The sequence below is a fragment of the Nicotiana attenuata genome, unplaced genomic scaffold (genome assembly GCF_001879085.1).
Source record: "Nicotiana attenuata strain UT unplaced genomic scaffold, NIATTr2, whole genome shotgun sequence".
Taxonomy (NCBI): domain Eukaryota; kingdom Viridiplantae; phylum Streptophyta; class Magnoliopsida; order Solanales; family Solanaceae; genus Nicotiana; species Nicotiana attenuata.
In genome coordinates, this window is record NW_017674078.1 from 53523 (window position 1) to 64635 (window position 11113).

Consider the following 11113-nt stretch of genomic DNA (forward strand, 5'->3'; position numbering starts at 1 on the left):
TTATACATATACAATGTAATTTTTTAGCGAAGGGGGTTCAGGTAAACATCCTTCCGCCCCTAAATCCGTCCGTGCTCACTCCCTCCCAGGTGTAACGGCAAACTTAAATTTTATTCTGATAATCACAATCATCAGATAAGGGGTTTAAGGAACGTACATCTACAAATTTCTACGGAAAGAGTTACATAAATATCGAAGATATGAATTTAGAGTTACTCTCTGAAAATCTCCTTCAGATTTTAGCAATATTAAAGGGTGAATAGGAATTCTTTAAAATTCTTATACCAATTTTAACTAGTTGGATTCAACCCAAACCTTCAAAAATCAATAGACAATTTTGTCGTCTTCAACAATCCAGCTCAACAACATCGAACAATTGTGCCTTTCAAGTTTTTTTTTTTTTAACCAAACCAATTCAAATCAATCACAATTAAGCAACATGTCTTCAATTTTCTACAACACACAAAAAGAAAATGGTGAAGAAGGAGGGACGAAGAAGAAGGAACTCAAGTTCTGTTGGGTATCTATATTTGATAATAGTTTTTTTCCATTAAGAAGTACTATATTGGTGAAATTTCTTGGTGGGATAAACCAAAAGTTGTCTCCAAGTGGGGTTAATAGACATTATGCCCAATTTTTGCTGTATACGATTCATGTCAACATATTCTCTATTTCACAAATTAGCTTTTCGTATTAAATTCAGTAACTTATTGATGAATGCGTAACAAGTAGGCCCTTGAATCTTGACGGAAGAGAATATTGATCGCAACCAAAAATAGTACTTGGTAACACAAAACAACATTAAGAGAAACAAAATAGCAACAACGTTAACGAAGTCTTTTTGTTCAAACCAGCTAAACCTTAAAACTCAGAAAACAGAAAGACAATTTCTTAATATGAATTAGTTATCATTTCCCAATAGAGCGAGAAGGAAAGCTTTGTAATCTCCAGAAGTGTGCTTGGAGACAGCATGATCAAGAGTGACACTGTTCCTCTTGTAGTAAATCTCCTTGATATCCTTCAAGTCATTCTCTGCCCTTGTAACTATCACTCTTGTCAGTGACTCTTCATCAGTTCCAGACTCGTTAATGGCATAGCGTATTACCTGGACGTCAATTTAATTTGAGAGAGTTCAGACGAAATTGAATCCATAATACGTACTAAACTGACCAATTTTTATTATATGTTTACATTAAAATGTTTTTCATATATGTAATCATAATCTGATACGACTCTGTGGGCAGCCGTGGCGGACGCATGTGGAAGCAAGCGGGTTCAATCAAAAAATAATATTGTGTATAAGTATAAATTACGATTAAAGTTGCGTAAATTTTGTATAAATATTTTATTTGAACCCACTTGACAACTACTATTTTACGACTAAAGTTAGATGCGGGATAGCTAGGGATCATAGAGGTTTCAGGACTCAAGACTATTAGATTGTTATTGTAAGGATGAAACCCTGTTTTTGTTCATAGGACGTCACATCCAATGTTTTTCTTATTTATAGGAATGTTAGGCAATTGCAACTTTGTTAACATTAGCGTGGTCATTTTTTGAATCTTTTTTCCAGAGAAAAAAGTCTTTTTTTGAAGAAAAAAAAAAGTAGTAGTATTTTCTTGACAAATGGTTTGAGAGTGTGCTTGCAAAGAAATGTTCTTCTTCCACCCACAAATTACTATATAATACATCTTCAATAAAGAAAAACTAAGTTTTCCTTTTTACATAATCTTTTTTTTCCCAAATAATTTTCCCAACTTTTTCCGGACGATGTTCAAAAGGTAATTTGATTTTTATAGAAATAAACAATCTTTGTTACAAAATTTTAAAGATAATATTAAAAACGACATCGAAATTTACTGGTGCGTGTCTTATAAAGAACTCCCTCCATTCCAATTTATATGAACTACTGAATCTATTTCCTTTTTGGTTGGTTCCAAAAAGAATGACCCCTTTTTAAATCTGAAAATAATTTAGCTTAAACATCAAATTAAAACAGAGGGAGTATTAATTATTCATGGATGCCTTCTACAAAATTTACAGCTTCGGTCATTACTAACCTTTTCATAGTATTTCTGGGGGTCATTAATGCATCGGATTGTTGTACGCAGTGCTACTAGGTATTCTTTAGCTGCATTTGCGTCATCCCTCAAGTGCTGAAAAAGGAAAGGAGGAAAAAGAATTAAGAAATTAACCATAAATATACTCGGCTAAAAGACCAAATTATGTAAAAAGAAATGGTCACTTTCTAAAGTTGAAAATTATAATTTAACTTAAACTTCCAATTCTTTTCTCAATGAGAAACTTTTATAGTCACATAAAGTGGCGTTATATACATGTTAAAGAGATTTCACAATATTCGAGAATAAATTTTCTATAATCTTGCAAATCTTACGTATATTAAAGAAGTTAATACTCGTACTTAATATGTAAAACAGTTCATGATGTATAATGTGTTTTTGTTACTTAAATATTGTAAACCTCAAGAAAATTGTAAACAAAAAAAATATTAGAAAACAGTAACTACTCCAATTTTTATACATTCTTGTTACCTTGGTAATTGAAGAGCCATAATCATCCTTGTAGCGGTTGAGAGTTGCTATGAGTTGAGGGATGCTCCTTGTAGAAATAATTCTAACAATTTCTTCATGATTGAATTCCTTGTTACTTATTGCACCGTGAAGGATGTCAGCCTCGGCGTTGGCTACTCTTGCATTTATCTCTTCACCAGCATACCTGTATATGCCCACTAGGGCAACCAAAAGCTGTTTCGAAAAAAATAATAATCAGAAAACACCCAAAAAAAGAAAAGAAAAAAAAAACAAAACAAAAAAAGAAACTAGGTACTACCTTCTTTAGTACCTAGTTTAATAAGTAATGCCTTTCGAGAATAGAAATAAGATAAAATCAGGAGTATCAAATGACGATATTCTGATGGGTTAAAAGTTAAAACACATCGAATCAATAAACAGTTTGAGTAATAACTCGCATAATGTTTGTTTGAGTGAAGATGGATAGGTCAATTTGGGCTACACAATGAGCCATAACTCAATCCCTTCAACCCAAAATTATTTTTTCATTGGTTTGTTTGTTTTTTGTAATTTGTTTAATTAAAATTTATCATAACTATATCAAACAAATCAAACCTCAAAAAAATATGAATACTCGATTCTTCATAAATTTTTGTATGGGGTCAATTTGGGTTATTATGCAAGCCAAATTATTCCAAACTTTTACATGGATTAATTTGGACTACCCCAATTATTACCCACCAATAAATATATATACCCAGTTCAAACTTGAGCAAATAGGGTCAAAGTAGATCTTTACGGGTTAAATTTGACATCCGTGACCCCTGTAAGTAGACCTGTTAAATGGGTTGACCTGACCCGAGCCCGAACCTGTTGACTCTTGGCTTGTGGATACTTCACCGAGCCGATCCGATTTACTTTTTTATAGGGGCGATCCGGATTTAACCCGTTAATCAAAACATGTTGACCCGACCCGGATTAGTAACCCGTTACCTCTTAACCCGGACCCTAATGGGTCGAATCTAATTTAATTAAAAAGTTAAAAACTAATAAATGATAAAAATTTCAAACTTTATACATATATACGAACTTGAAATTACTACATGTCTTTGAAACCAGTTAGAATAAAAATAAAAGAAAAACCATACTTTCTTATCACTAAAATTTGAGAAAGATATGGAATTCGAATATTTCTATAACTAATAGTCAAAAAAATATGAAATTCGCCTATTTCGACAAGACGCCTCATAGTGTGTGGTACTATATTATTTCTTCAATGTTTGAATTTAATTTTTTACCACTTGTCTGAATATATATGTGAGCTGGTCCAGGCCTGTTGACCCGTAGTCAGCTACCGGTTCGGGCCGGGTCCGGTCCGATTCAGTGGGTCAAAATATTATAGCCCGGCCCAGGCCTCTTAAATTAATAGGTTGGTCTGGTTAAGATTTTGTGGGTCATGGGTCGGTTAAAAGGATCAATTTTAATGGGTTATGTGGGCCGGTTCGTGGGTTGACCCGGCCCATTTGACAGGTCTACCTATAAGTAACCAACAAAATAAAAGTATATATAGGTAAACATGCCTTTCGAAGATCACCAGCAGAATGCTCAGCCAAATCTTCCTCCACAGAGCGCTTGTAGCGAGCTTGATAGGCACGCTTCACAGCCAAGAACTCTTCAGGGGAATAGATACATGAGTACTCAATAATAACACGGTAATCTGGATTTGGTGTCTCTTTTATTGCAACATGCAACATTACTGCATCTCTGTCTTCTGGATCTAGAATCCATCTGTATACTGCTTTCTGCGTTCATTATACATCATTAGATAGATAAACATATGAAATACAAAAAGATTTCAAGTTTTTTGCACAGTGCACAAACTATGTCACAAATATTTTTATATTATTTTTAAAATAACTATAACTACCAATATATAATAATTAAGTACTCCTATAGATTAGTGACCTAGAAAAATCAGTAAGTAATCTTTGGTGAAATTTTTTACGGATGGTGCAAAGTTTACACATAATGACTGTAAATAACTTTTAAAAAAAGAAAATATATATTAATGAGTTGGAAGTGATCAATCATACAACAGAAGGATTCCGTCCAAAATAATTGAAAGAGGAAGAATGACTTGAAGAATAGCAAACGACGACGTATTGCCATTAGATGTAGAGAAAAGTTTAGAAATATTATTGTGTTAGCTAAAAATGAAACGTGTCAAGAAAGTTGTTATTGAAAATTCAAGGCCTAGAAAAATAACAAAGACTTCTCATTGCCTGCATAGAAGAAAAAATGAGCCAAAATACGGATGACCTGGGATCGATAACCCCTCAATGCCTTATGAGTTCAGCCTGTTGCATAGGGTTTGCCTAGTGCGGTTTACATACCCTGTGTGGTTTGCAGGCTATTACACAGGAGAAGGTTTACCCAGTGCGCACAAAGTGCTCACCCGAAGGGTAAAGGCTGTGGCAGAGGCTGTGGCAGCTTCCCGCTAACCAAAAGAAAATAAAAATTCAATGTCTAGGAAACAGTAACATCATTTAGTCTGAATGACTGCAAAAAGAAAGAATCTTTTTGCATGTATTATCTTGTTTAAAAGAATAAAACAAAGATGGGGACCAGGTTAACTTATATCATGTGTTTCTATGGTATAAATTTTGTAGCACTTATTAATTAGAAGAAAGTCGTTTCCAGAGATAATACTTCAGTATTTCTTCTTTCAGCTATTGTTATATTTACCAGAGGCAAAAAGTATTACTACCAAGAAAAAAGATTAGGAGTACTAATTTCTAATATTAGTATTTTAATTGTTACACAACTTTTACTGTGTACTTTTTATCAGTTTTTATGTACGTTAAAATTTTAAAATCATTACTTATAGTTGCTTAATAGAATTTCTCAAAAAGTTAAGAAAACAATCCAAATTTACTACAAAATTTTGATGCATCTATCCTATAATTCCGAAGGTCATCCCTTTGTTTTTTTTCAGGATAAAAGGAGTATTTTCAATTCATACATTTTCCACCAATTGTTGGACCTTAGATCGTGCGCACACATATATTATTTGTCTTGTCTCACCAGATGGTGCATTTTTTAATTGCATAATTAAAAATTACCGATCGAATTCGGTCAAAAATATCGACTGACTTTGGTCGGTTTTTTCGTAGACTTTTTCTTTTTGGATCGTGACCGACTGAAATCGATTGGAAATTGCGACCGACTTCGATTGCTATTTATTACCGACCACCCTAATTTTGACGGATTAAAGTCGGTCGGAAATCAGAAAGTTTTTTCAATTTTTCGACCGATTTCGATCTGTATTTCTAGACGGTTTTAGGCAGTTTTCTAGCAGAGAACTGAGCCAAATGTCCCGATGTCAAATTAATCAAGTTATAGATAACTATTCAGAATTTTAAATGAAATAAGAAGTAATTGCAAGAGGATACCTCAAAATGTCCAGACAACTCAGATTCAAGGCGCTTCACAAGATCTTCATTGTACAACTCCTCGTAAGCTCGTCTAATCAGCTTCTTTTGAGTTGCATTTCTATGGCCAAATATTGCAATTATGGCCTTCTCATCTGTTCCCCAACCTAAATTCCACTTGACAAAAATCTAATAAGAAAAAATGTGACAATAAACGAAATAAAATTATAAAAATCAGTCATAAATTAAAAAATAAAATAAAAATGAGTTAGAAACAGAAAAAAAAATGATAAGGAAAAAATAAAAAAGAAGAATATGAAAGGAAAGAGTGACAAGTTTGATGAGATAAATATAATAACCTTGACAAGCCTTCCTAATAGCCTCTGCATCAGCAACAGGAGAAGGGTTTTCAGGGTAAATGATTGTAGCCATCGTTAAACTCTCTTCTTAATCAATGGATTTAATTTCTTCCTCTTTGATATGTTCATACACGTCCTTCTACAATTTATACTACTAAAAGTAATTAACTTAGTCAGATCAATTACTATTGAAAGTAACGCCATTTTGACACATTACTTACTCCATTAATTAAAAATATTTATGAATGGCAAAGAGACAAAGAACTTGTACCGGTTTCACACTATATGATATTCTAACTGACTATTTGATGAGGTTATTTCTCGTGCACGGAGTTTTCTAGATAACTATGGACGTTTTAACAGTAATTTACTTATTTTATCTTGATTTTTATGATATACAGTTTATATCACACTAATTGCATTTTCTGCTTAATCGTTATATCGTTCTCTAAAGTTTTCATTAAGTTTTGTAAAACGAAATTTCTTTGGAAATATATTACAATATACACACTAATAAAAAATAAACATACTATATATACTCTTGAGTTTTACAGAATCATTCACCGCTGATCGAGTATTCAAACCATAACAATAAATATTTAGCAAAAAAAAAAAAAAAACCATAAGAATAATAATTCCAACTTTATGAACTTTTCCAGCGATAATTCCAAATAACAATAGATAATTAACCTCTGAAATATAATTAAAATTGTCAATTTCTAGTGATAAAACGCTCAAAAATATGTTTTTGAACTAGAAATACAGATATTAATTAGTCAAACAATTTTTTAAATGAGGCAAAGCGACAAAAAAATGGATATGCTAGTAGGTAGAATATTTGGACGCGTGACATGGTTTCCCTATTTTTTTAAATGTTAGTATGTAGTTGGTGTCCGAAATCAAGAATTTCGTGCCCACGTTCGAATACGTGTAAAGTGTTGATGTTGGATTTGCGACAAAACTAACTATAATAGTTCAAATTAAATGATTTTTCTTCCGTTCTTCATATTTTATTTCTATTTTTTGTCGCGTTTATTAAAGATGTCAGCAGGGGCCCAATGACCTGCTAATCTGCATGTTTTACTGTCCTGTTGTTTGGAGTTTCCAAATTTTCCAATACAAATCTTGACAAGGAAGAAATAAAAGATCCAGGATCTGTGCAAGGTAATCGCCTTATGTACAAGGATTATAGTTAGAGGTGGCAAAATGGTTAAAAGAAAATAATTAACTATCCATATTATCCACTAAAAAATGGGTTAAATAATGAATTTCTTAAAAACGAGTCAAAATATAAATAAGAACCATATTATCCATTTAGAAAATGGATAACCAATGAGTCTAACTTTTTACATTTATAAAACCTAAAATTAGGGGTTCCTCAAGTTAGGGAGACTAAGAAGTCTTCCAAAATGGATAATATGCAAGAAGTCATGGATAATATGGGTGGTTAACCCATTTTTTATCCGTATTAAATATGGGTCAGGTCGAATAATTTATCCGTTTTTTAATCACCCGTTTCGACCCGAACCATATCCGACCCGACTGGCCCGTTTGCCGCTCGTAATTTACAGTTCCTAGAATTTGAAGTAATTGTAAAAATAGTTGAACAACTCCAAGAGACCTAGAGAAAGCAGGAGTAGAAGCATTAACAACTCCAGCATCAATTAAGTGGACCTGCTAAGTGCTAACCAATGTTTTAAAAGGCGGGGCGTGAGGCGAGACGTTTTACCTATGACGAGGCGAGGCGTAAGCCTTGAGACATGGGACGTAAGTCCTATGGATCTTTAAATTTTACTAATTTCATGAATTTTTAAGATAGTATAAAATAAAAAATAATTATAAAAAGTACATTAAAATCACAGAATTATAACAAATAATATATTTAAAATATTAATAAATTATAATTCAACTATGAATAATACGAAAAGTATGACATATATCATAACAAATAGTTGCAATGTCGTTACAACTCAAACATCAAAAATAATGTATTCGATACGAAATCTTATATGTATCTCTTAAGGAGTAATGAATCTTGAAAGAATTTCGATATTATAATTTGATATTTTTCTTAAAATACTCCTTTTATTTTATATGCTTTCTATTTGAAAGAGAATTTTTATAAAAACATAATTCACAATTTAAATATGATTCTCAAGCATCATTCATTTTTAAGTTTCAACAAGTTAATAAAGTGACACATAATTCACCATACAATACCATGATAACTAATTATTTGTACATAGTTACTAGCTAATACTGAGCTATTAAATTAATAAGTATTGTATCTCGTAAACGTGAAAAAAATATAATTAGAAAAATAATTATAAAAAAAATTATGGACTATTATATAGTTAAGACATAACAATAGTTAATAAATAAATACTTTTTAAATGAAGATTTATTTAAAATTAACTATCATAGTAGTCTTAGTGAATAACGTGCAATAATTTTTATTTTAATTATGACAAAACTCCCAACTTAATAATTTATACTTAGGAAAAAAGTAATTTTGAGTAGTCAACGATTTATTAAGAAAATTTGAAGATTTACAAGGTTAGTTACATACAATTGCATAAAGTTCTATTAGGCGAGCCCAGTACGCTGGGCGTTGGGCGTGTCCGGGGCGTAAGCCCCGATGGCTGAGGCGTAAGTCTCACGGAACTAAGCCCCATGCATAAGCCCAGGGGTGTTTTACAAGTGCTCCGCCCCGGGGTGAGTCCCGGGCGAGTCCCAATTCTGCCTTTTAAAACAGAGGTGCTAACTACGTCTCTCCTGAAGAGAACTGGAGACTCATCCAGTAAAATTAAAATAGTTGATGAGCAAAGAAGTCTCTTTGCCAGCCTTGGCTACTGTTATTACTGTTTGGCTCAAAAGTTAACAATATACTTTGTAAGCTAGAAAACAATCAAAAGTAAGAAAAGGGTAAATCGTAATCAAATATAATAAACCTAGAGATGCAAAAATGATATTATTGTTGTAGATCTAGTATTGCAAAGTGATAATATGAACTCAATAAAATATGTTCGTTTGAGGTAGAGATAGAGAGAGAAAGCCAGAAAATGAGAGAGTTGTATTAGATCAGAATCCCCTCTTTACAATGTGAAGGTCTCCTTTATATAATAAGAGACCTTCCTCGAAAGAATCAAAAAGTTACAAAGACAGGTAACGGCTCCCTATGAAGACACTGAGTCCTAAACGATGTCGCTTTTGTCCCCACGTCCGAGTCGTACCCGCTACGTTAGTCGGCGTACACTCACTGGGCGTACCCACTGGCGTAGAGATGCTGAGGGTCAAATTTGACCCTATACAGTTAGTCCCTCCGCTCGTTGGAGACGCATTCGGTGGGCGTCTTCGATGGGCGGAAATGCGAACCTCGGCTTAGGAGAATTTGACCTCGACCAGGGGCGGCAATATGAATGAGGTGAAATATATGACGTTGTTGAGCCACTGACGCGTGGCTTCCTTTTTGGAATGACGTCATCGCCTGTATGCATCATTATTATATTTGCCCCCGAGGCGGTTCAGAGGATGATGTGACATTTTGGTTTCCCGCGCACGTTTTGAATCATGACTCTTCGATTTCTGCGCAACTTATCCCTATAAGTAGGAGAGAGGTTCGATTCGATTCAACGTTCAAGCCTTCGGAAAGCATTTTCTGATTTACTCCTTTGTCTTTCTTTCCTGTAACCGTTATTTCGTGAGGGACTCTCCCACTTCTGTTGAAATCACACTTCCTATCGCCAGTGCTTCGTTTCTTACATAGTATAATCATGACAAAACATGGACAGAGTAGTAAAAAGGCCAAAGATAATGCCCCGTCTAGGGTTCCGCCATCTTCCGGTGGTGAAGGGGAAAAGGCGGAGAAGGCCCTTGTCCTCTCAGTGTAGACAATGTCCTTCCGAAGGAGATGCATGTTCGCAGGGATTTTCCAACTAAAAGCCCAGACCTTCCCTGGGAGCACAGTGCTTTATTACAATCCCATTTAGATGATCTTCGAGAGACGCACCATATTCCGGACCACGTGGAAATGGTTCCCGCCGGGACGGACTATATCAATGTGCACCGGCCTGGATATTGCACATTCTATGAGTACCCGTTCTTGATCGGTTACAATCTTCCAATCTACCCTCTGATAGAGGAGCTTTGCCGTTTTTACAATGTGTGTCCGGCTCAGCTCACTCCTTACACCTTGAAGTTGTGCCGTATTATGACCACTTATGCGGCCAGGGCTGAGTGCAGCGTCTCGGTCCACCACCTCTTACAGTTATTCAGCTCTGGTTACCTGAGGGGTACCATGCTGCAGTTAAAAGGTCGTGGCACAAGGGGCTTGGTTGTTAAAGCCGATGATAAGCCCAACCGTCGCTTTTGGCGTAAATATTTCTACATCAGGACGGAGCACCTGGTGTCGAATCCCGAAGGGTTCCCGGAAAGATGGAATCCAGAACGTAAGTATTTCTACTCGTAGAATTCAGGACTGCTTGCGCTTTTGACCATACGGCCATTGTGATTTCTTTGCTTTTCTCCCTTTTTTATTCGCAGCGAGGGCTTCTCCACCCCAGTTCACTGATGACATTAAATCATGGGTGGAAAGAATAATACCTTATGCGGAGGAATGTCGTACCTGGGCTGCATTTCTTCAACAGTACGGCCCGTCAGATAATTCTTTGGCTACGGTTTGGGAGTTCCCTACGTTCATGTTACCTGACTTATTCGCGTTGGCAGGTCGGAGCGCCCCTAAGAAGAAGAAGAAGAAGAAGAACGTCGTCACCTCACCTGGGGCGGGGACTGA

The 11113-nt window shown here is 34.8% G+C and overlaps 1 protein-coding gene across 1 annotated transcript; it reads right to left on the reverse strand.

The window, feature by feature from the left end:
• Positions 1-727: 727 nt before the first annotated feature.
• On the reverse strand, positions 728-6481 carry LOC109217954 (annexin-like protein RJ4). Its single transcript, XM_019382252.1, has 6 exons — positions 6322-6481; positions 5984-6129; positions 4112-4333; positions 2553-2765; positions 2061-2156; positions 728-1105 (listed from the first exon to the last, which is right to left on the reverse strand). Exons 1-6 carry the CDS (start codon positions 6392-6394, stop codon positions 902-904), a joined length of 954 nt encoding a protein of 317 aa, XP_019237797.1. The 5' UTR covers positions 6395-6481; the 3' UTR covers positions 728-901.
• Positions 6482-11113: the final 4632 nt, after the last annotated feature.

What these genes read in the sequence shown, in the direction of transcription:
- LOC109217954 (XM_019382252.1), bottom strand. Translation starts at nt 6,394, where the DNA reads ATGGCTACAATCATTTACCCTGAAAACCCTTCTCCTGTTGCTGATGCA. An exon ending in CTGCTGGTGATCTTCGAAAG is followed by an intron (nt 2,766 to 4,111) that starts GCATGTTTACCT and finishes TTTTCGAAACAG; the next exon opens with CTTTTGGTTGCCCTAGTGGG. An exon ending in ATGGCTCTTCAATTACCAAG is followed by an intron (nt 2,157 to 2,552) that starts GTAACAAGAATG and finishes TTCCTTTTTCAG; the next exon opens with CACTTGAGGGATGACGCAAA.